This window comes from Oncorhynchus nerka, linkage group LG16, assembly GCF_034236695.1.
Source record: "Oncorhynchus nerka isolate Pitt River linkage group LG16, Oner_Uvic_2.0, whole genome shotgun sequence".
NCBI lineage: Eukaryota > Metazoa > Chordata > Actinopteri > Salmoniformes > Salmonidae > Oncorhynchus > Oncorhynchus nerka.
The window spans coordinates 14,073,788-14,101,686 of record NC_088411.1 but is presented as its reverse complement, the minus strand read 5'-3'; the positions used below and the strand labels follow the sequence as shown (position 1 = coordinate 14,101,686).

Below are 27,899 nucleotides of genomic sequence, written 5' to 3'. Positions count from 1 at the left end.
CTACATCAGTGTGTGTCTACAGTACATCAGTGTGTGTCTACAGTACATCAGTGTGTGTCTACATCAGTGTGTGTCTACATCAGTGTGTGTCTACAATACATCAGTGTGTGTCTACAGTACATCAGTGTGTGTCTACATCAGTGTGTGTCTACAGTACATCAGTGTGTATCTACATCAGTGTGTGTCTACAGTACATCAGTGTGTATCTACATCAGTGTGTGTCTACATCAGTGTGTGTCTATAGTACATCAGTGTGTATCTACATCAGTGTGTGTCTACAGTACATCAGTGTGTCTACAGTACATCAGTGTGTGTCTATAGTACATCAGTGTGTATCTACATCAGTGTGTGTCTATAGTACATCAGTGTGTATCTACATCAGTGTGTGTCTACAGTACATCAGTGTGTGTCTACATCAGTGTGTGTCTACATCAGTGTGTGTCTACAGTACATCAGTGTGTGTCTACAGTACATCAGTGTGTGTCTACATCAGTGTGTGTCTACATCAGTGTGTGTCTACAATACATCAGTGTGTGTCTACAGTACATCAGTGTGTGTCTACATCAGTGTGTGTCTACAGTACATCAGTGTGTATCTACATCAGTGTGTGTCTACAGTACATCAGTGTGTATCTACATCAGTGTGTGTCTACATCAGTGTGTGTCTATAGTACATCAGTGTGTATCTACATCAGTGTGTGTCTACAGTACATCAGTGTGTCTACAGTACATCAGTGTGTGTCTATAGTACATCAGTGTGTATCTACATCAGTGTGTATCTACATCAGTGTGTGTCTACAGTACATCAGTGTGTATCTACATCAGTGTGTGTCTACATCAGTGTGTGTCTACAGTACATCAGTGTGTATCTACATCAGTGTGTGTCTACATCAGTGTGTGTCTATAGTACATCAGTGTGTATCTACATCAGTGTGTATCTACATCAGTGTGTGTCTACAGTACATCAGTGTGTATATACATCAGTGTGTGTCTACAGTACATCAGTGTGTCTACATCAGTGTGTGTCTACAGTACATCAGTGTGTATCTACATCAGTGTGTGTCTATAGTACATCAGTGTGTATCTACATCAGTGTGTGTCTATAGTACATCAGTGTGTATCTACATCAGTGTGTGTCTACAGTACATCAGTGTGTATCTACATCAGTGTGTGTCTACATCAGTGTGTGTCTATAGTACATCAGTGTGTATCTACATCAGTGTGTGTCTACATCAGTGTGTATCTACATCAGTGTGTATATATAGTACATCAGTGTGTATCTACATCAGTGTGTATCTACATCAGTGTGTGTCTACAGTACATCAGTGTGTATCTACATCAGTGTGTGTCTACATCAGTGTGTGTCTATAGTACATCAGTGTGTATCTACATCAGTGTGTGTCTACAGTACATCAGTGTGTCTACATCAGTGTGTGTCTACATCAGTGTGTGTCTACATCAGTGTGTGTCTACATCAGTGTGTGTCTACAGTACATCAGTGTGTCTACATCAGTGTGTATCTACATCAGTGTGTGTCTACAGTACATCAGTGTGTCTACATCAGTGTGTTTCTATAGTACATCAGTGTGTATCTACATCAGTGTGTGTCTACAGTACATCAGTGTGTATCTACATCAGTGTGTGTCTACATCAGTGTGTGTCTACAGTACATCAGTGTGTATCTACATCAGTGTGTATCTACATCAGTGTGTGTCTATAGTACATCAGTGTGTATCTACATCAGTGTGTGTCTACAGTACATCAGTGTGTGTCTACAGTACATCAGTGTGTGTCTACAGTACATCAGTGTGTGTCTACATCAGTGTGTGTCTACAGTACATCAGTGTGTCTACATCAGTGTGTGTCTACAGTACATCAGTGTGTATCTACATCAGTGTGTGTCTACAGTACATCCGTGTGTGTCTACAGTACATCAGTGTGTGTCTACAGTACATCAGTGTGTGTCTACAGTACATCAGTGTGTCTACATCAGTGTGTGTCTACAGTACATCAGTGTGTGTCTACATCAGTGTGTATCTACAGTACATCAGTGTGTGTCTACATCAGTGTGTGTCTACAGTACATCAGTGTGTCTACATCAGTGTGTGTCTACAGTACATCAGTGTGTCTACATCAGTGTGTGTCTACAGTACATCAGTGTGTATCTACATCAGTGTGTGTCTACATCAGTGTGTATCTACAGTACATCAGTGTGTGTCTACATCAGTGTGTGTCTACAGTACATCAGTGTGTCTACATCAGTGTGTGTCTATAGTACATCAGTGTGTGTCTACATCAGTGTGTATCTACATCAGTGTGTGTCTACAGTACATCAGTGTGTCTACATCAGTGTGTGTCTACATCAGTGTGTATCTACAGTACATCAGTGTGTGTCTACATCAGTGTGTGTCTACAGTACATCAGTGTGTATCTACATCAGTGTGTGTCTACAGTACATCAGTGTGTCTACATCAGTGTGTTTCTATAGTACATCAGTGTGTATCTACATCAGTGTGTGTCTACAGTACATCAGTGTGTATCTACATCAGTGTGTGTCTACATCAGTGTGTGTCTACAGTACATCAGTGTGTATCTACATCAGTGTGTATCTACATCAGTGTGTGTCTATAGTACATCAGTGTGTATCTACATCAGTGTGTGTCTACAGTACATCAGTGTGTGTCTACAGTACATCAGTGTGTGTCTACAGTACATCAGTGTGTGTCTACATCAGTGTGTGTCTACAGTACATCAGTGTGTCTACATCAGTGTGTGTCTACAGTACATCAGTGTGTATCTACATCAGTGTGTGTCTACAGTACATCAGTGTGTGTCTACAGTACATCAGTGTGTGTCTACAGTACATCAGTGTGTGTCTACAGTACATCAGTGTGTGTCTACAGTACATCAGTGTGTCAACATCAGTGTGTGTCTACAGTACATCAGTGTGTGTCTACATCAGTGTGTATCTACAGTACATCAGTGTGTGTCTACATCAGTGTGTGTCTACAGTACATCAGTGTGTCTACATCAGTGTGTGTCTACAGTACATCAGTGTGTCTACATCAGTGTGTGTCTACAGTACATCAGTGTGTATCTACATCAGTGTGTGTCTACATCAGTGTGTATCTACAGTACATCAGTGTGTGTCTACATCAGTGTGTGTCTACAGTACATCAGTGTGTGTCTACATCAGTGGAACAGTAGTGCATCTACATCAGTGTGTCTACAGGGATACATCAGTGTGTATCTACATCAGTGTGTGTCTACAGTACATCAGTGTGTGTCTGGCATCAGTGTGTGTCTACAGTTTTGACTGGGCTGAGCGGAACTGTATCAGTGGTGTGTCTACATCAGTGTGTTTGTCTACATCAGTGTGTGTACTACAGTACATCAGTGTGTCTACATCAGTGTGTGTCTGGAAGCCAGTGGAGGGAGCAGGAGCAGTGTGTGTCTTGGGAAGGTACATCAGTGGGCTGTCTACTACATCAGTGTGTGTCTACAGGCAGGGAGCATCAGTGTGTATCTAGACAGATGACAGTGTGTTCTACCTGCATCAGTGTGTGTCTACATCAGTGTGTGTCTATAGTACATCAGTGTGTGTCTACATCAGTGTGTATCTACATCAGTGTGTGTCTACAGTACATCAGTGTGTCTACATCAGTGTGTGTCTACAGTACATCAGTGTGTATCTACATCAGTGTGTGTCTACATCAGTGTGTATCTACAGTACATCAGTGTGTGTCTACATCAGTGTGTGTCTACAGTACATCAGTGTGTCTACATCAGTGTGTGTCTATAGTACATCAGTGTGTGTCTACATCAGTGTGTATCTACATCAGTGTGTGTCTACAGTACATCAGTGTGTCTACATCAGTGTGTGTCTACATCAGTGTGTATCTACAGTACATCAGTGTGTGTCTACATCAGTGTGTGTCTACAGTACATCAGTGTGTATCTACATCAGTGTGTGTCTACAGTACATCAGTGTGTCTACATCAGTGTGTTTCTATAGTACATCAGTGTGTATCTACATCAGTGTGTGTCTACAGTACATCAGTGTGTATCTACATCAGTGTGTGTCTACATCAGTGTGTGTCTACAGTACATCAGTGTGTATCTACATCAGTGTGTATCTACATCAGTGTGTGTCTATAGTACATCAGTGTGTATCTACATCAGTGTGTGTCTACAGTACATCAGTGTGTGTCTACAGTACATCAGTGTGTGTCTACAGTACATCAGTGTGTGTCTACATCAGTGTGTGTCTACAGTACATCAGTGTGTCTACATCAGTGTGTGTCTACAGTACATCAGTGTGTATCTACATCAGTGTGTGTCTACAGTACATCAGTGTGTGTCTACAGTACATCAGTGTGTGTCTACAGTACATCAGTGTGTGTCTACAGTACATCAGTGTGTGTCTACAGTACATCAGTGTGTCAACATCAGTGTGTGTCTACAGTACATCAGTGTGTGTCTACATCAGTGTGTATCTACAGTACATCAGTGTGTGTCTACATCAGTGTGTGTCTACAGTACATCAGTGTGTCTACATCAGTGTGTGTCTACAGTACATCAGTGTGTCTACATCAGTGTGTGTCTACAGTACATCAGTGTGTATCTACATCAGTGTGTGTCTACATCAGTGTGTATCTACAGTACATCAGTGTGTGTCTACATCAGTGTGTGTCTACAGTACATCAGTGTGTGTCTATAGTACATCAGTGTGTGTCTACATCAGTGTGTATCTACATCAGTGTGTGTCTACAGTACATCAGTGTGTCTACATCAGTGTGTGTCTACATCAGTGTGTATCTACAGTACATCAGTGTGTGTCTACATCAGTGTGTGTCTACAGTACATCAGTGTGTCTACATCAGTGTGTGTCTACATCAGTGTTTGTCTACATCAGTGTGTGTGTACACTACATCAGTGTGTATCTACATCAGTGTGTGTCTACAGTACATCAGTGTGTATCTACATCAGTTTGTGTCTACATCAGTGTGTATCTACAGTACATCAGTGTGTGTCTACATCAGTGTGTGTCTACAGTACATCAGTGTGTCTACATCAGTGTGTATCTACATCAGTGTGTGTCTACATCAGTGTGTGTCTACATCAGTGTGTGTCTACAGTACATCAGTGTGTATCTACATCAGTGTGTATCTACATCAGTGTGTGTCTACATCAGTGTGTGTCTACATCAGTGTGTGTCTACATCAGTGTGTGTCTACAGTACATCAGTGTGTATCTACATCAGTGTGTGTCTATAGTACATCAGTGTGTATCTACATCAGTGTGTGTCTACAGTACATCAGTGTGTATCTACATCAGTGTGTGTCTACATCAGTGTGTCTACAGTACATCAGTGTGTGTCTACATCAGTGTGTGTCTATAGTACATCAGTGTGTATCTACATCAGTGTGTGTCTACATCAGTGTGTGTCTACATCAGTGTGTATCTACATCAGTGTGTGTCTACATCAGTGTGTATCTACATCAGTGTGTGTCTACATCAGTGTGTGTCTACATCAGTGTGTATCTACATCAGTGTGTGTCTACATCAGTGTGTGTCTACATCAGTGTGTGTCTACATCAGGGTGTGTCTACATCAGTGTGTGTCTACATCAGTGTGTATCTACATCAGTGTGTATCTACATCAGTGTGTGTCTACATCAGTGTGTGTCTACAGTACATCAGTGTTTGTCTACATCAGTGTGTGTGTACACTACATCAGTGTGTCTACATCAGTGTGTGTCTACAGTACATCAGTGTGTATCTACATCAGTTTGTGTCTACATCAGTGTGTATCTACAGTACATCAGTGTGTGTCTACATCAGTGTGTGTCTACAGTACATCAGTGTGTCTACATCAGTGTGTATCTACATCAGTGTGTGTCTACATCAGTGTGTGTCTACATCAGTGTGTATCTACATCAGTGTGTGTCTACATCAGTGTGTGTCTACATCAGTGTGTGTCTACATCAGTGTGTGTCTACAGTACATCAGTGTGTATCTACATCAGTGTGTGTCTATAGTACATCAGTGTGTATCTACATCAGTGTGTGTCTACAGTACATCAGTGTGTATCTACATCAGTGTGTGTCTACATCAGTGTGTCTACAGTACATCAGTGTGTGTCTACATCAGTGTGTGTCTATAGTACATCAGTGTGTATCTACATCAGTGTGTGTCTACATCAGTGTGTATCTACATCAGTGTGTGTCTACATCAGTGTGTGTCTACATCAGTGTGTATCTACATCAGTGTGTATCTACATCAGTGTGTGTCTACATCAGTGTGTGTCTACAGTACATCAGTGTGTGTCTACATCAGTGTGTGTCTACAGTACATCAGTGTGTATCTACATCAGTGTGTGTCTACATCAGTGTGTGTCTACATCAGGGTGTGTCTATAGTACATCAGTGTGTATCTACATCAGTGTGTGTCTACATCAGTGTGTCTACATCAGTGTGTGTCTACAGTACATCAGTGTGTATCTACATCAGTGCGTCTACATCAGTGTGTGTCTACAGTACATCAGTGTGTCTACATCAGTGTGTGTCTATAGTACATCAGTGTGTATCTACATCAGTGTGTGTCTACATCAGTGTGTGTCTACATCAGTGTGTATCTACATCAGTGTGTGTCTACATCAGTGTGTATCTACATCAGTGTGTATCTACATCAGTGTGTGTCTACATCAGTGTGTGTCTACATCAGTGTGTATCTACATCAGTGTGTGTCTACATCAGTGTGTATCTACATCAGTGTGTGTCTACATCAGTGTGTGTCTACATCAGTGTGTGTCTACATCAGTGTGTGTCTACAGTACATCAGTGTGTCTACATCAGTGTGTGTCTATAGTACATCAGTGTGTATCTACATCAGTGTGTGTCTACAGTACATCAATGTGTATCTACAGTACATCAGTGTGTGTCTACATCAGTGTGTGTCTACATCAGTGTGTGTCTACAGTACATCAGTGTGTCTACATCAGTGTGTGTCTACAGTACATCAGTGTGTCTACATCAGTGCGTGTCTACATCAGTGTGTGTCTACATCAGTGTGTGTCTACATCAGTGTGTGTCTACATCAGTGTGTCTACATCAGTGTGTGTCTACAGTACATCAGTGTGTGTCTACAGTACATCAGTGTGTGTCTACAGTACATCAGTGTGTGTCTACAGTACATCAGTGTGTATCTACATCAGTGTGTGTCTACATCAGTGTGTGTCTACAGTACATCAGTGTGTATCTACATCCGTGTGTGTCTACAGTACATCAGTGTGTGTCTACAGTACATCAGTGTGTGTCTACATCAGTGTGTGTCTACAGTACATCAGTGTGTCTACATCAGTGTGTGTCTACAGTACATCAGTGTGTGTCTACATCAGTGTGTGTCTATAGTACATCAGTGTGTGTGTGTGTGTGTGTGTGTGTGTGTGTGTGTGTGTGTGTGTGTGTGTGTGTGTGTGTGTGTGTGTGTGTGTGTGTGTGTGTGTGTGTGTGTGTGTGTGTGTGTATGAGTGTGTGTGTGTGTGTGTGCGTGTGTGTGTGTGTGTGTGTCTACAGATTGTCCGTCTCTCCGTCGAAGGGCAGCATGTCGTCCAACTGCTTGTGGATGTGTGAGTTGTCCTCCGGGTTGCACACCCAACCGATGGGGGTGCGGTTGAACGAGGGGCGGGACCTAATGTCTGCCTGCAGGGAAGGGAGAGGCTCCAGCTCAAATGGGATCTCAGGAGACTCGAAGGTCATGTGGCCTCTCACCTTCTCGGAGCCGCCATAGGGCAGGGCCGACCTGTCAATCAAATATTAATATCATAACGTACAAAATACATGTCTACATAGTAAAAAATGCATCAGCAGTAACCTTCTGAAGGTCTTGAATCTGGTTATTTTCGACAGGTGTTTATGTGCGTGCGTGTTTGTGTGCATATGTGTGTTGGTGTGAATGTGTGTGCGTTACCTGTTGAAGCTCTTAAACTTGAGCATTTCGTGGGGGGGGTGTGGTCCTGCCATGCAGTGGTGCATGGTGGCAGTCAGAGACTCGTCTCCCCTCATGGCCCGTTCCCATGGAGACACATAAGTACGCACATACTGCTGCCTCCTCTTCTCTTTCTCTGCCTCCTTATCCAACACCTCCTCCTCTACTGTGGGGGAGACAAACATGACATCATCTTACTGTTTTCGCTTGTGTGTAAGTTTCCCTGGTGTTGACATCAGAACACGCTTCAATACATATGAATGTCAAATAGTTTTACATACTTGAGGTGTGCTTGATTTTTACAGAACAAAAATATAAACGCAACATGTAAAGTGTTGGTCACATGAGCTGAAATAAAAGATCCCAGAAATTGTCCAAACGCACAAAAAGCTTTTTCTCTCAAATTTTGTGCACAAATTTGTTTACATCCCGGTTAGTAAGCATTTCTCCTCTGCCAAGATAATCTATGACAGGTGTGGCATATCAAGAAGCTGATTAAACAGCATGATCATTACACTCCCAGGCCCATCCATGACTGCACCCCTACCCAGTCATGTGAAAGCCATAGATTAGGGCCTAATGAATTTATTTAAATGAACTGATTTCCTTCTATGAACTGTAAAATGGTTCAAATCTTTTAAATTGTTGAATGTCGTGTTCACATTTTTGTTCAGTACAGCTTGGTACAATGGAACTAATTGAGAAGTCCTAGAAGTGCATAGTCCTACCGTGCTCAGGTTCAGGCTCGGGTGGCGGGGCCATCATTTCACAACCCAGGGACGGAACTAGGCTCTGGAGATTCTGCTAGAGGAGACAGGACACACACACACACACACACACAGCCAGATCAGCACACTCACACACACACATGTACACTTACACCACCCCCCACCCCCCCCCTCTCCCCCACCATATTCTCGTTGGTGACAATGAAGCGCTCCACCCTCTGTTGTCTCCTCCTGAACAGCTTGGATCCCTTGTTGGTCATAAGAGACAATTCCTCCAGCATGGTGTCTTTAGGAGTCTTGATCTTGGTGCCCAAATCAAACTCTGATGCCTCGGGGTCCGATTCTTCATCTGTAGAAGGGGGAAACACAATGTCATTGAATGAGATGACATGTACTGTCATTTACATATCCCTGATTGCATTGATTCCAATGCTAAGTTCACAAAGCATCACAGTCCCACCTTTACTATGTAAAGTGATTTGAGCACTGGAAACGGGCTATTTTAATCCACTCAATTATCAATCAATATTCTCTTCCCAGACCCATATCACCACTAACTCCATCCTCTAGTCTAAACTCCCAACTCCTAAGCACGGTTGCTCTGAAAGTGCAGATAGCTGCGAACATGGCGAAAATGTCAACTTGACCAATATGAGAGCAAGGTGGAAGTATTCAAATGTTACATGGTCCTTCTCTCTCTCTCTCTCTCCCTATTCCCTATATCTCTTTCTCTCTCTCTCTCTCTCCCTATTCCCTATATCTCTTTTTCTCTCTCTTTCCATCCATATTCCCTATATCTTTTTCTCTCTCTTTCTCTCCCTATTCCCTATATCTCTTTTTCTCTCTCTCTCCCTATATCTCTTTCTCTCTCTCTCTCTCTCTCTTTCTCTCCCTATTCCCTATATCTCTTTTTCTCTCTCTCTCTCCCTATTCCCTATATCTCTTTTTCTCTCTCTCTCTCCCTATTCCCTATATCTCTTTCTCTCTCTCTCCCCCTATTCCCTATATCTCTTTCTCTCTCTCTCCCCCTATTCCCTATATCTCTTTTTTCTCTCTCTCACTCTCCCTATTCCCTATATCTCTTTCTCTCTCTCTCCCCCTATTCCCTATATCTCTTTTTCTCTCTCTCGCTCTCCCTATTCCCTATATCTCTCTCTCGCTCTCCCTATTCCCTATATCTCTCTCTCTCTCTCTCTCTCTCTCTCTCCTCTCCCTATTCCCTATATCTCTTTCTCTCTCTCCCCCTATTCCCTATATCTCTTTCTCTCTCTCTCCCCTATTCCCTATATCTCTTTTTTCTCTCTCTTGCTCTCCCTATTCCCTATATCTCTTTCTCTCTCTCTCCCCCTATTCCCTACATCTCTTTTTCTCTCTCTCGCTCTCCCTATTCCCTATATATCTCTCTCTCTCTCTCCCTATTCCCTATATCTCTTTCTCTCTCTCTCTCTCTCTTTCTCTCTCTCTCTCTCTCTCTCTCTCTCTCTCTCTCTCTCTCTCTCTCCTATTCCCTATATCTATTTCTCTCTCTCTCCCTATTCCCTATATCTCTTTCTCTCTCTCTCTCCCTCTTCCCTAAATCTCTTTCTCTCTCTCTCTCTCCCTATTCCCTATATCTCTTTTTTCTCTCTCTCCCCCTATTCCCTATATCTCTTTCGCTCTCTCTCTCTCTCTCTCTCTCTCTCTCTCTCCCTATTCCCTATATCTCTTTCGCTCTCTCTCTCTCTCTCTCTCTCTCTCTCCCTATTCCCTATATCTCTTTTTTCTCTCTCTCTCCCCCTATTCCCTATGTCTCTTTCGCTCTCTCTCTCTCTCTCTCTCTCTCTCGCTCTCTCTCTCTCTCTCTCTCTCTCTCTCTCCCCCTATTCCCTATATCTCTTTCGCTCTCTCTCTCTCTCTCTCTCTCTCACTCTCCCTATTCCCTATATTTCTTTCTTTCTCTCTCTCTCTTTCTCTATCTCTCTCTCTCTCTCTCTCTCTCTCTCTCTCTCTCCCTATTCCCTTTCTCTCTCTCTCTCCCTATTCCCTATATCTCTTTCTCTCTCTCTCTCTGATAAAAGTGTCAAATATGTTTTACAGATGGCTGGCTGGTCTGCTCTCCTCCCCGTAAAACGTTCTCCTCGTCATCTGCTACACACTCTCTGATATCACTCATAACACCTGGAGCCCAGCCACACAATATATACACACACACACACACACACACACACACACACACACACACACACACACACACACACACACACAAAACTGGGAGCTGGCAAAGCAATCCTGTGCTGAGAGCTGTAGCTTGCAGTACCTTGTAAATCAGGACTGTGTGTGTGTGGTCTGTGTTTGTGTGTGTGTGCGCGTGCATGCGTCATACCGTCCTGGGTGATGTTGGTCAGATCAGTAATGATCTTGTTGGCCTTCTTCCTCTTTGGGGGGGCGGGAGTTGAGAGAGGCATGGCTAGAGCCTGCATCAGAAATACACAGTTCAAATCAACAGCCAATCACAGAGCGATCGGTGACATCCACCAATCCCAATCAGACTGATAATGATAATGATGATGATGATGATGATGATGATGATGATGATGATACATGACTGACCCGGAAAGGAAAGGTTTTAGGTGTCTAGGGAACCATTACTTTGAGGCTCTTGGCCTGTGGGTCTATATTCCATACTGTAGTTGGTGTAATTGATTTAATCTGCTGTAATTGAAGCTCCTGCTGGAATCCAACACCCTGTAGCTATTATTACTACATGTTCCACAGCAGCTCTGTTGAGTGCTACTGTCACCACTCACACACACACACACACACACACACACACACACACACACACACACACACACAAACACACACACACACACACAAACACACACACACACACAGGGCAATTCCACGGTGACAGAGTAATGCTGAGACTAAGATTTTTCACTCTAAAATGTATGTCAAACTATTTGACCAAGAAGGAGAGTGATGAAGTGGAGCATCAGATGACCTAGCCCCTACAATCACCTGACCTCAACCCAAATGAGAAGGTTTGGGATGAGTTGGACCGCATAGTGAAGGAAAAGCAGCCAACAAGCTCTCAGCATATGTGGGAACTCTTTCAAGACTGTTGGAAAAGCATTCCTCGTGAAGCTGGTTGAGAGAATGCCAAGACCGTGCAAAGCTGTCATCAAGGCAACTGGTGGCTACTTTTAAGAATCTCACATATAAAATACATTTTGATTTGTTTAACACTTTTTTGGTTACTACATGATTCCATATGTGTTATTTCATAGTTTTGATGTCTTCACTATTATTCTACAATGTAGAAAATAGTAAAAGTAAAGTATTGTACACAATAAAGACAATCAATTACAGGTCAACCTTTAAATATTGCTCCCACTGAGGTGGGAGAACGCCAGGCTTACGGAGCTCCTGCTGAGTTAGCGCTGGGAAAAGTCCCCCAACTTCAGGAGAACGTGAGCCTGAATGTCTGGTTACTCCAAGCAGAAGGGACTCCTGTCCCGCTCACTATTCCTGATTTAGCTACAGATAAATCTCACCGGAGGACAACAAACATAGTCAGTCAGCACATTCCCAAACATCCCAAATCCCAAAACACTCCGCTCACTCCGCTTTTATCCAGAGCTATTTACAGGAGGAATTGGGTTTATATAGACAAAATGTTCACCTAGTCAGCTGGGGATTCAAACCAGCGACCTTTCAGTTACTGGTCCAACGCTCTTAACCGCTAGGCTACCTGCCGCCCATCAACCTCACATTCCTAACTCACTCTGGTCTGATGGACATGGAATGGGAATGGTTTCGGGAACAAGCAGGCCAACGGCATAGTTTGCATTCACTGACCATGTAGTCATTCAACTTAGTACCCGATGATTTAACATGGGGCTGTCGAAGGTGTATCGAGTAAGTGTGGAAGAGCTTATCAGTCTGCGTTGCATGATCCATACAGCTACTAGCCGGTGTGAGTTGAAACGATGCCGTTGATACATTTATTCATTCATTTTATGATGTGATATGATATGCTGCCATATGGTGGATGACACATGATTCACACTGACGGGGACTTCTCTGCCTGGCACAGCACAGCCTAGCACAGTGCAGGCCCTGCATGGCATAAACCCATGTTCAATCAACCTTCCAATTGGTATTTCGCTCAATTCGCTCCCTGCCTGGTAGCTTGTCCCTACCCTGGTGACATTTAGACCTGTATCATCAGTCCTGCTTCATTTCCCTATTATCACAACAACATAAGCCACAGACATGTACTGCTTGTGTGTGTGTGTGGGATTGCGTGGGCAGCGATGTCACAAACTCAGCCTTACCTCAGTAGAATCCTCAGGAATTAGAGAAGAAGGGCAGAAGGAGAAGAGTTGAAAGTATTCAAGAGAGTGTCCAAGTGCCTCCCCTCCTCTACACCCAAGAGGGAGTGAAACCCTAGCACAGTAAGGAGCTGGGCTATGGAGGCCTGGGTGGGTGGCTGGAGGTTAAGGGCTCAGAGGGGCTCGGAGCTTCTTAAGGCTCTACGAGGAGACTGATACTATCTCTCAGATGCTCCTGAGGTCTATGTATAGACCAGGAGAGAGAGAGAGAGAGAGAGAGAGAGAGAGAGAGAGACAGAGAGAGAGAAGAGAGAGAGAGAGAGATTTATTTTATAGACACAGAGAGTGGGGGGAGACTGGGACATAGAGAGCGAGGGGGGGACATAGAGAGTGGGGGGCATAGAGAGTGAGGGGGAGAGATGGGGACATAGAGAGAGAGGGGGGGACATAGAGAGGGACATAGAGAGTGAGGGGGAAGTTAGAGAGTGGGGAGGGGGACATAGAGAGTGAGGGAGGAAGATAGAGAGCGAATTTATTATTCTGATATCTTTACTCTAATAACATTGTAAAATGTATCAGTGTTTAGAGTTCAGCACTCAGCACTCAACCAGATGACTGGAGATCAACAGGACTAAAAATAGGAGGGGCGCTTGTGATAGTTAGCGAATGAAGATTCAAAAAGGGCCTAACGCCAAGGGAGCCACAGGACTGAGTTCAGTACCAGTTATTACCACGAGTGGATGAAGGTAGGGACTGTCCCATATGATCATAATACAACTCTTACCCAGTCCTTCATATTCAAAAATCTAATCTAATTTTATTGGTCACATACACATGGCTAGCAGATGTTAATGTGAGTGTAGCGAAATGCTTGTGCTTCTAGTTCTGACCATGCAGTAATATCTAACAAGTAATCTAACAATTTCACAACAACTACCTTATACACACAAGTGTAAAGGAATGAATAAGAATATGTACATATAAATATATGGATGAACGATGGCCGAATGGCATAGGCAAGATGCAGTAGATGGTATAGAGTACAGTATATTCACATGATATGAGTAATGTAGGGTATGTAAACATATAAAGTGACATTGTTTAGAGTGACTAGTGATACATTTATTACATCCAATTTTTTATTATTAAGTGGCTAGAGATTTGAGTCAGTATGTTGGCAGCAGCCACTCAGTGTTAGTGATGGCTGTTTTAGCAGTCTGATGGCCTTGAGATAGAAGCTGAGTGTGAGTGTGAGGTTATTTTCCTGACACCACACTCTGAGGGCCCTCACCTCCTCCCTGTAGGCCGTCTCATCGTTGTTGGTAATCAAGCCTACCACTGTAGTGTCGTCTGCAAAGTTGATGATTGAGTTGGAGGCGTGCATGGCCACGCAGTCATGGGTGAACAGGGAGTACAGGAGAGGGTTGAGAACGCACCCTTGTGGGGCCCCAGTGTTGAGGATCAGCGGGGTGGAGATGTTGTTTTCTACCCTCACCACCTGGGGGCATCCTGTCAGAAAGTCCAGTAACCATTTGCACAGGGCGGAGTCGAGACCCAGGGTCTCAAGCTTAATGACGAGTTTGGAGGGTACTATGATGTTAAATGCTGAGCTGTAGTCGATGAACAGCATTCTTACATAGGTATTCCTCTTGTCCAGATGGGTTAGGGCAGTGTGCAGTGTGATTGTGATTGCGTCGTCTGCGGACCTATTGGGGCGGTAAGCAAATTGGAGTGGGTCTAGGGTGTAAGGTAGGGTGGAGGTGTTATGATCCTTGACTAGTCTCTCAAAGCACTTCATGGTGGGGAAGTGAGTGCTACGGGGCGGTAGTCTTTTAGCTCAGTTGCCTTAGCTTTCTTGGGAACAGGAACGATGGTGGCCCTCTTGAAGCATGTGGGAACAGCAGACTGGGATACGGATTGATTGAATATGTCCGTAAACACACCAGCCAGCTGGTCTGCGCATGCTCTGAGGACGCGGCTAGGGATGCCATCTGGGTCGGCAGCCTTGCGAGGGTTAACACGTTTAAATGTTTTACTCATGTTGGCTGCGGTGAAGGGGAGCCCGCAGGTTTTAGTAGCGGGCTGTGTTGGTGGCACTGTATTGTCCTCAAAGCGAGCAAAGAAGCTGTTTAGTTTGTCTGGGAGCAAGACTTCGGAGTCCGCGACGGTGGCATGATGTCAGTGACATAGGTAGAGACAGACAGACAGACAGCTGGAGAGTTTCACGTCTAGTTTTATTTCTCTGTACCACAGAATAACAACTTTTAACAGCTCGCATATCAACAATCAGACAAATCATCACCACAACCTCCTACCTCCCGTCCCTTCCACCCCTCACCTCCCTTCCTTATAACAATAAAAGGGTGCACTTTATGAAGTGGGGAAAACATCTAACAAATGCATCCTGATGTACTACTGTGCAATACTCTGACACAATCACATGAAGCCCCCCCCCCAAAAAAAAAAACGGGCTCTTTTATAATATTCAGAATAAGAATATAATCACAATAATCATGACAATAATAAGTACAATATAGTTGTAACGGAGTCAGATCTCTATTTCAGATTCAGGCCTTTATGTGACCAACTGGGGTTTGAACCGGTGCCCGTCATCGCTCCACGAGACTGTGTTAGCCCCCCGAGTTAAAGCCACAATGGCAGCACACCGCAGGCATATAGTCCATCCTAGTCTTTAACAGATCAGCATATTACCGAACAGTTTGTCTCTTAGAGAGGACTCTTATTTCCTCTCCTCTAATCTATCTGTCCTCCAGTCTTTCTGTCCTCTAATCTATCTGTCCTCCAGTCTATCTGTCCTCTAATCTTTCTGTCCTCTAATCTATCTGTCCTCCAGTCTTTCTGTCCTCTAATCTATCTGTCCTCCAGTCTTTCTGTCCTCTAATCTATCTGTCCTCCAGTCTATCTGTCCTCTAATCTATCTGTCCTCCAGTCTATCTCTCCTCTAATCTATCTCTCCTCTAACTCTGTCCTCCAGTCTCTCTCCTCTAATCAATCTGTCCTCTAATCTATCTGTCCTCCAGTCTTTCTGTCCTCTTATCTATCTGTCCTCCAGTCTATCTGTCCTCTAATCTATCTGTCCTCCAGTCTATCTCTCCTCTAATCTATCTCTCCTCTAATCTCTGTCCTCCCGTCTCTCTCCTCTAATCTATCTGTCCTCTAATCTATCTGTCCTCCAGTCTCTCTCCTCTAATCTATCTCTCTAATCTATCTCCTCCAATCTATCTCTCCTCTAATCTATCTCTCCTCTAATCTCTCTCATCTAATCTCTCCTCCAATCTATCTCTCCTCTAATCTATCTCTCCTATAATCTATCTGTCCTCCAGTCTATCTCTCCTCTCCATCCTCCATCACTCTCTCGTTCCACAGGCTTGTCTTTAGCACATCCTCCATGTATCAGTTTATCACTCAACTTCATTCTTGACTTTCACCTTTATTCTGTGGACCCCATCGCTTTAAATAAACTTTATTCAACTTCACATCGTGTCCCATTCTCTCTCCCTCTCCATGTCGTTCTCATTTTAGATCACTTTTTATCTTTCTGATTGTCATTAAATACTTATTTTACATTCATATATGCATTCATATCAACTATATCAACAACGCATGTCAACTATACATCAAACAATATTTTTTACGAAGAGAAACAGAGGTGGTCAATTTATGAAATGGGTGGTGTGATCCAAGAGTTGCAATAGTGCCCAAACAAGAAATCAATAAAAGCCTGCAATGCACCATACTAACATCTTCTTAGACGTGACAAAGACCAAAAAACAAAATCACAACAGACTGTGGGGGGATTTATATTCCTGTCGTTTCGTGCCAATTCATGACCTGCAATCTCAGTGCGTGGTGGATCCGGGGCGCCAGACACTGGGTTGCAGACCCAGGTTAGAGGTGCTGAATCTGGGGCGAGGAACTCTGGAGGGCTTGGTGGAGGCGGGGCAAGGTGGGGTGTGGACAAGAGGACTGAGATCAGGGGCACTCTTAAACTGCCTGTTACCCTGTTGAGGGGCGTGGGGCTTGGAGGGGTAGGGGTGAGGGTTAGGGACATGGGCAGAGGGGAAGCTAGGGAGCTGAGGGAGGGGGGCGTTGGGGGCTGGAGGAGGAGGGACCCACTGGGGCTGAGGCTGGTAGGGGGTGTTAGAGGGGGATTGGTAGCAGGGAGTGGCTGTGGGCAGAGGAGAAATGATATCAGACCTCCACAGCGGTTCTCCCAGTGTGGTCGCTGACCGTGGGACAATGATCGTAGGGGAGGGGCCTGTGGGAGGTGGCGTGGAGAAGCGCTTGATCTCATACACACGTGGCGTCTTGATGGGCCCGTAGGAGCCGCCCATCATGCTCGGCTGCTGTTGATAGGCCTGTGCTTGCTGGGGAGTCCCGCCCCGTAACTGAAGAGGGAGGAGTTTAGCTGGTAGGGCTGGCGACTCATAAAGTCCAAAGCCTTGATGCCTTGAGCCTTCTGACCCCCAGGAGCGGCTTTATGCCCCGCTGGTCTCGCACCCTGCCCTGCTACCCCCGCCCTCTGGCGCTGGGCCTGGGGAGGGCAGGAGGGGGAGAGGAGGGGGTTGTAGCTGATGGGAGGGGGGGCTCTGCAGCTGGAGGAGTATCTGAATTGAGAGGGGAGGGAGAGGGTGGGAGAGGGCTGGCGGGGGTGGCCGGGAGAGGGTTGGGGTGAGGAGGGGGTGCTCTCCACCACATAGCGATCCATCCTGCTCTGTCTACGGGCGAACAGCTGACCCCCCTTCCCTGCTAACTGGGGTACCTGTGGAGGGCCCTGCATTTTAGGGGCCACAGGAGGGGGCTTGGGGCCTCTCCGGGCCTGCATGAAGTTACAGGCCTCGGCCCCCAGCCTCAACCAGTCCTCTTCAGGGCCAGACTCACCTCCAGTCTCCACACCTCCCACTCCTCCACTAGGCCCCATGGAGCCGGGACCGGAACCGGGGCGTGGACCCATCCTGGTTGGTGCATCCGGGTTTTGGAGCAGTTCGAGCAGGGCCGGGTTGGGAGACACGTCCTTCTTGTTCTCCACAGACAGACGGAACATTGGCTTCTTGTTGCTGCGACGACGTGCCTCCGCCAGTATGCCTGTTCTGGATGCGGGGACGGCGATACGCTGCTCACGGGAGGACAGCGAATCAGAGGATGGGGGCTGGGCCGTGGAGGGGGTCGCAGTGGCAACATAGGGGTTGAAGGTCAGGGGAGGAGGGGGTTGGGTCTGAGCAAGGGGGGGTGGGTGAGAGTAAGGTGTGGGATAGGAAGGAGGGAAGGATTGATTAATAGAAGGAGGAGCAGAGAAGGACTGGGCAGCCACAGCAGAGGATGGATAGACTGGGGCGTCAAGAGGAGGGGAGAAAGGTTGTCGAGGAGGAGCAGAGAAGTGTTGAGTGGGGGTAGGAGGAGGTGGAGAGAAAGGTTGAGGAGCAGTCAAGGAGCAGAAGTGTTGGGTGGGTTGAGGAGGATGTTTCGGAAGAGAATAGGGGGCAGAAGAGGGAGAGAAGGTGGCAGTATGGACAGAGGGAGGAATGAAAGGTTGAGAGGGAGTGTAGGTAAGAGAGGGAGGAGATAGAACCGGAGGACGAGGGAGGGCAGAGGTAGGAGAGAGGATGGCTGCAGCAGGTCTTGGGGGGATATAGAGAGAGGTACTGGAGACCGCTCTCCTTGCCTGGGGCCCCCCTGAAGGGCGAGGAGGGGCAATGGTCACCATGGATACCGCCGCGGTCGGTTTGGAAACCATAGTTACGGCAGGAGTGGGCTGGACGGGTCGAAAGATGACAGGGGTGACTGGAGGGCGAGATGGGGCGAGGCCTGAGGTGAAGGGGCATGCCGTGCGGTTATGGATCCCTCCAGGCGGGTTAGGGTTAGGGTTTAGGTCAGGCTGGAGGTTAGGTGTGTGAGAGGGGGGGGTCAGAACCACACTGGCCCGACTCACCCCTACAGGGCCCCCGTTTGACAAACCTGCGGCCGGGGAGGGGTTAGGGGCGGGGTTATAGGCGACATGGGTGACCCTTTTCCTTTGCTGCTCAGACTGCTCCGTCTCTTTCCCCTGATAGGCAATGGAGTCCAGCCCTGGGCTCTGATAGGCTGGGGCATTCGCCACAGAGCCCATATTGATTGACACATTAATCTCTGGGCTCTGATAAGCCGAGGAATCCAACCCTGAGCTCTGATTGGTTGGTGTTTGGGACCTTGAGTTATATGTGGACGGACAGGCGGAGCTCCTCCTATCCAGCATGTCCAGGTATCCGCTGTCCCAGGTGGGGTCAAAGGTTCCAGCGAAGCCCTCTTCATCCACCTCTGAACCCGAGGGGAAGGAACTCCCCTCCTCCTCCTCTCCCTCCGTCTCTCCCCCAGTCTCAGCACCCACCTCCCCCTCCGTCTCTCCCCCAGTCTCAGCACCCACCTCCCCCTCCGCGCGGCCGAAACAGGTGAGGGTGAACTTCTTGGCACGCTGGCGTCTCTTCTTGAACATGAGAACTCCTTTGGAGTTGGAGTACGGAGCGTCGGTGAGCAGGGAGGCGATGGAACGACATTTAGTACGAGCCTCTTTCACCTGCCTGTCTACCACACTCTCTCCTCTCTGCAGCTCTGGGAGACACGGGGAGGGATGTGAGGAGGGGGGAGGAGAGGGAGAGCAAGTAAGAGAGAACAGAGGATTAAATACAGGAGTGTCAATTGGGTATGGCAGTCGCCATATCATAGCTCAACACCAATGATATAAAATAGGCGATTAAAATCATTCCAATCTCAATTCAAATGCAGTTTAGCGCTATTTGTTTGTATGTCTGGCTTCATATAGAGCAGAGATCTATAATGAATGATGAGATACTCATGTCTCCGCCCTAACAATGGGAGTCGCTGTCCCAAAGGCGGGAAGGCAGGCGACAAGCCCAGGTCAAAATAAGCCCATAGAAACGGATTGGGTTTATTTTGGACAGATTTTGACGGGAATGAAACCTCTCGCTTCGCTTCTTTCTCTCTACGGAGAGCCCATCGATGCAGCTGCAGGGAACAGCGGGACTGTTTCCTCAACACATTGCAGAAGTGAAGATGGCTGTAGTAGGTGGCTTTGGCTAGGTAACTGCCAAAGACATCTGACTTAACATGCAACTAAACTGGACTTTTAATCCCGGTGCTGAGCTAGTGCATCGAATGTTAAGTAGCACATTTAGCTTGTTTTTGCTGTTCTCCAAATTGCATTTTAGAGTTTGTACATTTTGTAGATAAGCAGTAAATGCAGTCACTTTTTTTAAGAAATCCCCGTCACTTTGCCGTACCCAAGGTTTAGCTGAAATGATGCCCCTGATTAAATAAGTAACTGAAATGAATAAGAAAGGTCTGGTTAGAATTATGTCTGTGATCAACAGAATGACATCATAGCATCTGGAATGTCACTCAATTCCATGACGACACCATGATAGGTGACACCATCAACAAGTGGGGAGGGGCTCAACCCTGACAGACAGGAGAGTGTGCTGGGGGGGGCTCAAAGCTCTAAATTCCCCCTCCTCCCCAGTTGAGCAGTGACCTGTTAGACTGTCTGTCAGTATCCACATCCCTGTCTGCAAGGGCGTAACTTTGTGTTACATATTTGGTGGTCAGGGTTAATGGGTTCCGGGGTCAACACCTTTCTAGGGGGGTTCGAGGACATGCCCCACCCAGGAGACTTTAAAAAAATAGCTGTGAAATGGTTGTTCCTGGTGAATTTTGCTGAGAAAATACAAAATATTCATGATAATTTGGTCAATATATCCCAATCTCATGGGAAATACCAATAATGTCCGTATTACTTTTGAACTGTTGGTCTAACTCTAAGGCTGTGTTTTCACAGTCTGCCCAATTCAGAGTTTTTTGCCCAATAATTGGGAAAACTATCCAAATGAGTTCAGAGAGTCACCACTCTACCCCTGTAAAAGCCATGACCGCTTAATGCTTATGTGTGTACCTTTCACCACGCCTGGCATGTCATTTTGTCTGTAGAATGACTGTGAGAAAGTTACTTCTGGCAACTTTTACTTCAAAATGAATGTCCAGAAATGAGCCTAACGACATATTGGTCGATATTATCAGGCTGCTGTACTCCTTAGCAATAAGCATTATCACCTGTAGCCCAACTGATGCATAGTGTCGATAAATACATAGACTGGAGCATGGGGTTCCCCATCGGTATTTGTCCTAATCATTAGTTAGATCAGCACTTACCAAACCTTTTTCAGTCATGGCCCCCCCTTTCATTATGGGGGAACGTCCTTTGCACACCTGTCTGGGCACGCGCATGCACACACACACAGTCTATCGGATTCTCCCCCTTACTTCACCCACCTCACATACGCGCAACAACCTTGTAAAAGGTGTGTGTGTGTGTGTTGTTCTAGGTCGTCAAGAACAACTTACTCATTACTCTTAGCAGTGTGTGTATTATGAGAAAGGGCAGGTCACTTGTCCCCTCAATCAACAGTCTGCCACTATTGTCTCTGTCCAAGAGGTAACCTTGCCTGAAACCTGACTACTTGCACGAGCGCCTCAAACGAATGCCTAGGCTTTAGCTCAGCAGGCTAAAACCGTGCTTGGGATGAAAATCAGTGAGTCCCAACCAACTGCTATAGTTCAGGGTGAGGTAGACAGCTGTGAGAAATTCATGTAGTCATCTATGCAGGTCAAACATGCAGTACGTCTAGCTTCATGGGAAGAATGTTGTTTTCACATGAAGTATCCTTGAAACCTTATTTACAGATAGGGTATATATATCATTGATCATGTAAATAGGGTATATATATCATTGATCATGTAAATAGGGTATATATATCATTGATCATGTAAATAGGGTATATATCATTGATCATGTAAATAGGGTATATATCATTGATCATGTAAATAGGGTATATATCATTGATCATATAAATAGGGTATATCTCATTGATCATGTAAATAGGGTATATATCATTGATCATGTAAATAGGGTATATATCATTGATCATGTAAATAGGGTATATATCATTGATCATGTAAATAGGGTATATATCATTGATCATGTAAATAGGGTATATATCATTGATCATATAAATAGGGTATATATAATTGATTATGTAAATAGGGTATATATCATTGATCATGTAAATAGGGTATATATCATTGATCATGTATGCTGCCCCCTCCCCCATTGCACATTCAGCTGTGTGGATCACTAAATGTGAGGTCAGTTGTGTCCGTGTGTCCATCAACACCAGATGGGAATGCTAGCTGCCCAACTATAAATACTCTGGAAGAGACCAGGGCTTAGAATACCGACTGGAGAGACGAAGGGGCAGAAATAGGAGATGAAAATAGGAGATGAAGGCTTTGATTCATAGGATAGACAGCAACTGGAAATATCTCTTCCTCTCTTCCCTTCCTCCCTCCCTCTCCCTCCCTCCCTCTCTCTCTAACAACCCCCTCCTAGCTGACCACAAGGTGAGAGGCTGAACCTACAGCAGAACAACACCAGAGGGAGTCCTATCACAGCTCAGACACCTTGACTCCCACACACCCGTAACACTCAGACAATCCACAGGCTTCACGGAGACCGTTCAAAGCAGCTGAATTGTTCACGTGTCGTCGGTAGTCTGTATAGTGTGTAGGGTATCTGGTATAGTGCACTCACTGGCTTGCCTGGCCTTGTCCTTGTACGTAGTAGATAGATCATCACTGAGTGGGGTCAGCTGGGCGCCCACCATGGGAACCATCTGTCGGCTGGAGCCCAGCATCATGGCTCCTCTAGCCCGCTCTGGAGACACCAGGGGTGAGCAGGCCAGACCCACACACAACCCTGCCTCCTGGAACCCACTGTCTCCCTCTCCCTCCGCCTCTCTTCCCCCCGTCGGCTCCCCCTGCTCAGGATGTGGGACGTGCTGGGCTGGATGGGTCCACTCTGGCTGGGACTGGGGGGGTTGGGGTTGGTAGACCACCTCCCTGCGTGGTACTCCAGGTTGAAACCCCCCTGTTCCCAATCCTGTTGGTTGCTCCCACTGTTGGATCACACCGTTTCCAAATGTGGGTAGTTGCTCCCAGGGCCCCTGCAGGGAAACCCCTCCATCTGGAGCGCTCTCATACCTGGAGGAAGAGAGAGAGAGAGGGATTGGATAGGTCAAGCTGTCATAGTACAAACCAGGAAACAAGGTTGGAGATGATTATTGTCTCATACCCGCTCAACTCCGAGGTCTCCTCCTCCTGCTGCTGGCGGCCTGGAGAGCGCGTGTGCGGAGGTGTGCGTCGCTGGCGGCGGTGTGTGTGTGTGTGTGTGTCCGCGTCACTGTCCGTCTCTCCATAGTAGGCCTCGCTGTCAGGGGGGGAGGTGATGGTGAGGCAGGCTGGCCCGTCAGTGGGGGAGAGAACGGAGTGTGTGGGTGTGTATGTGTGTGTAGCAATATGTGTAGGTGTACGACCTGACAGGGCCACAGTGTGGACCCCAGACCTAAACCTGGAGATAGAAAGAAATGGAGAAAGATAGTCAGGCTGTGTGTGTGTGTGTGTGTGTGTGTGTGTGTGTGTGTGTGTGTGTGTGTGTGTGTGTGTGTGTGTGTGTGTGTGTGTGTGTGTGTGTGTGTGTGTGTGTGTGTGTGTGTATTTGCTTGCATGTGTGTGCGTGCGTGCGTCTGTGTGTGTGCTCTGACCTCTTGATCCTGAGGTTGAGTGTGTGCCGGTGGGAGTCAATGAGGGTCATGGCCTGGGCGTGGCTGAGCTCGGCACACACACAGTCGCCAATGGCAACCAACTCATCCTCCTCCCTCAGGCCAGCCCTGCATGCCTTACTGCGCCGTCGCACCTGAAACACACACATTAACATATACACACACACAGCCTCAATCCAGCAGCATGGAATCACATGGGGGGACAACTCAGTTACGAGGTTATGGGGTGTGAGGTCATTATCGCTTCTGGGATATGGGGAGGGGGAGGGGGGGCTGAAGGGTGGTACAATTTAGGCAATGATGTCATAAACCTATCTTTACTGAAAGGGGGTTGGGGGGTGGAAGCAGAGCTCTATAGACACGGAGAGAGAGAGAGAGAGAGCTAAAAGAGAGAGAGAGAGAGCGAGACAGAGAGAGCGAGAGAGAGAGAGAGAGCAAGAGAGAGAGAGAGAGGGAGAGAGAGAGCGAGAGAGAGAGAGAGGGAGAGAGCGAGAGAGAGAGCGAGAGAAAGAGAAAGAGAGAGAGAGAAAGAGAGAGAGAAAGAGAGAGAGAGAAAGAGAGAGAGAAGGAAGGAAGGGGTGAATAGAGGTGGAGAGAAAGGGGAAGAAGGAGAGAGAGAAATTAGGAGGATATAGCGAGCCAGTTAAGAGAGATACAGGGAGAGAGATGGGGTGTGGAAAGAAAGGGGGAGAGAGAAAGAGAGAGAGAGGGAAAGAAAGAGCAGGTGACAGACGACAGATAGCAGAGACATGTCATGCTAAACAGCCGAATATCTAAGGGATAAGACTCTCAAACCAACCACTCACAAGCACCTGTTGAGCACAGTCTCTTCACACAAAATCTGGTACTACACAGACCCTCCAATAAGACACCTCTACCCCATTGACACACACACACCCAGCCACTGTGGGAAAACACAGTGAAAGAGGGGGCATTAGACAGATGCACCCCCCCCTCCATACACACATTGCAGGCCCTGGGCAGAGGGCAAGCATCACATTCACCATGTGTTCCCCATACACCCCAAAATAAACCCCAGCAGAGGAACCAGCCACATGTCTAGACGGACCCACGGAGCAGCTAACCAGGGATGTAGCCTTTTAACACACTTTATATGGTGAATGATGTCGACCTACTTTTCAAATGAGCCTGGTTAGCATTTACCTTACTCACCGCCTTTCACCTCTACCGGTCAACAACACCAGACAGAGTGTGTGTGTGTGTGTGTGTGTGTGTGTGTGTGTGTGTGTGTGTGTGTGTGTGTGTGTGTGTGTGTGTGTGTGTGTGTGTGTGTGTGTGTGGAGGGCAGACGTGCCTCAGATAAGCCCAGCTAGGAGTAGAGAGGTCCGTAGGATCAGAATAGCTCATTTAAGAGGAGCTGGAGCAGGCCATGGAAAAAAAGGCCTCTCTCTCTCTCTCTCTCTCTCACACACACACACACACACACACACACACAACTACAGATACAACTGGAGGTGACCTTGTCTGGCAATAGCAACAGAACAGTGGTTAGCTGCTCATCGGGACCTTGTTGAGCTGAAAGGTGTGATGGATAAAAAGCCTGCATTTCCTGTATCTCTCCCATGGGGAGGGTTGGCCACCCCTGGTTTATAGAATAGAATAAAAATAGAACCCAGTACGAACATCTATGCCAAGCAGACTCAGGTCATGGCCCATCTTTTCACAATATATTTTCTGGTTAGATTAAATGCATTCTACCCTGTCAACACCAATGTGTCTGAGTCTGTGTGTGTGTTTCTGTGTGTCCACTTAAGAGAGCATGCCCTCAATTCCTGTGCTCGTATCTTACTAGCACACGACACCGACAGAGACAATATGATCATACCGATCACACACCATCTCAAACACACACACACACACATTAATACATAGAGATGAAACGCACTTAAACACCGAGAAAGTTCATAGAGCATGTGTCCATCAGGGTCAGCCCATGACCCACGGTCCCTAAAATCCAATCACCATGACATCCAAACAGACTCTGTTATTTAGGAAGGGTTGCACAGCTAAGTCATGAATATAACGACTCCTTACAGAACTTGCCCAGCAGCTCAATGTGCTTTACATTACATGGGAGGGGAAGGGGGAACTTGCCGGCTTCTACCAATGTGTAGCACCCACCTGGCTGATGCCACAGCAGTCATTTTTGTGCCAGAGGGTTCAGTTATCGTACCAGTCATGACCAGGCAGGCAGCGCAGGACACAGAGGAGGGCAGAACTCTTGACGGCCTGAGCCCGCCATCAATATACACCTGCTGTTCCCTAGCCCTCTCCTGCAACTGTTACTCCATGATCTGCCCCCCGTGCTCCACTCTTTTCCACACATACTCATACCATTCTGTCCCCACAGCCCACCGTACATCAGACACACAGCCTGTTGTTCCACCTACCCCACTCTACCCCACAGACAAGTCGTACCTTGGACACCTGCAGTGGTGTTTGATGCTCAACTCCTCCTTGCAGTCTGAAGCCCCATGGAGCCCCTCCTGAGAGAGTGACCACCACCTCCTCTGCTACCATCACGACTCAGTAACACACACACACGCTGAGTCACACTGCACACAGAGTGTATGTCTCTCTGGTTCTTCCGACTGCTCTGTGTATTTGCTGTCTCTCTGGTCTGACATACTTCCTCTGTGACCCAGCCCACTCCACCCAGAGAGGGGGGTTGAAAGGGAAGGGGTTAGAGAGAAAGAAAGAGAGAGAGAGAGAGGAACTGGTTTCCGTCTGCTAACAGTGGAATGCTGTGTCGACTGTCAGGGGGGGCACAGGGTATGTGTGTGTGTGTGTGCGTTTTATATCCACCACACGTGTCATGTCACTCTGCAGGATGCTGATAGATCCTCCCAAAATAACCCCCTGACCCCATCACACATACTGCCCCGACCCCCAAACCAGCCCTCTCCGAGGCTTTGTGTCCAACTGCCCTGAATGAAGAGGACAGAGTGAGGTTGGAAAGGAGAGGGTGAGGGGTATTTTAAGAGCAGAACATAGGTCTACATATTGTGATCCACATTCACAGTGAGCTAAGGCCCGCCTGTCATAGCGGGTCAGTGTTGCTAGGGGGCGCTATTACACTGCTGTTATGATAACACCAGAGATTTGTGTCTGAAGCATACCAGTTTTGGTAATAACAGTAGCCTACTGATCATATTTTTTTACCGTGACGTCAGCAACTCGTGGCCACATTAAACTGGCCACACGTTTTTCGGATTTAAAAACCTGCGGTCAAATGCTATGTGATTAACCAGGTTTCCATCCAAACTTTTTATGCATGTCGGATGAAACGAATGTAATGACAGGCCAGGCCTGATGGAAACAGAAAAATGTTTGGTAAACTTTCAAAATGTCGACAAAACAAAATACGCTAGACAAGGTGGAATCTTTTTGTGTCGGTGAAACGAATTATGCGAGAAATGTCGGTGGATATAATAACAATCCTATCGAATTCAACTTGGAGTGACACGATGACGTGTGGTCCTCGCACTACGACTTGTCAGGAAATCATGCTGATTATGATGAACTTCACAGGGTGGTGAAAGTGAACGTTGATAAACTTGATGCTCCTTTCCAATAAATATCGAGGGTCTTATTCTGGTGACATGATCATCGATGCTGGCTGCCGTTTGACAAATAAAAATAATCTCATCATGGAGACGATACCGTACAGTACGTGTTGGCTGCTCAGAGCGCACGTGCCAATAAGTGGGCACACATTTTTTTGTAGGAAAACCATCAGTAGAGTTGAAAATGCGATGGAAACCCAATTAACTTTTTTAAATTTTGTATTCAGTACATGGAAATTTAACTGCACAATAAATGCGCATATTGTTTTAATGCGGAGTTTAGAATATTCGCATGAAAATCTGTCGCCAATTGGATGGAAACCAAGCTATAGATACAAATCAATATGTTTTGCATTGCGTTCCTTTCATGTCTCATCTGGTGTTCATGAAATAGAACTTGATTTTTTTGCATCAAATCCAAAATCCCACCCCACCCCACCCCAGTTGTATCATTGGAATGTTTTTTTTATTTTTTAACTAGTCAACAATGTGCTTTAGGACCATGCGGACGCCTCAGAGCGACCGGGTAGGCTGTTTGGAGTGATTATCTGACTGGATAAATAATAATAATAATGTCCCTCCCACTTCTATAACAG

The 27,899-nt window shown here is 46.3% G+C and overlaps 2 protein-coding genes across 2 annotated transcripts; both read right to left on the bottom strand.

The window, feature by feature from the left end:
• Window positions 1-7,355: 7,355 nt before the first annotated feature.
• LOC115144469 (myozenin-1-like) lies at window positions 7,356-13,189 on the bottom strand. The gene is made up of 6 exons (XM_065002299.1): window positions 13,035-13,189; window positions 11,078-11,168; window positions 8,898-9,064; window positions 8,716-8,788; window positions 7,970-8,153; window positions 7,356-7,801 (listed from the first exon to the last, which is right to left on the bottom strand). The coding sequence occupies exons 2-6, from the start codon at window positions 11,157-11,159 to the stop codon at window positions 7,570-7,572; spliced, it is 738 nt and encodes a 245-aa protein (XP_064858371.1). The 5' UTR covers window positions 11,160-11,168; window positions 13,035-13,189; the 3' UTR covers window positions 7,356-7,569.
• Window positions 13,190-15,246: 2,057 nt separating this feature from the next.
• Window positions 15,247-26,500, bottom strand: LOC115144079 (synaptopodin 2-like protein). Its single transcript, XM_065002448.1, is given in 6 exon segments — window positions 15,247-17,433; window positions 17,436-19,637; window positions 22,690-23,138; window positions 23,230-23,505; window positions 23,699-23,850; window positions 26,156-26,500. Coding segments are annotated over 6 exon segments (3,723 nt in total). The 5' UTR covers window positions 26,258-26,500; the 3' UTR covers window positions 15,247-16,891.
• Between the last annotated feature and the right edge of the window lie 1,399 nt (window positions 26,501-27,899).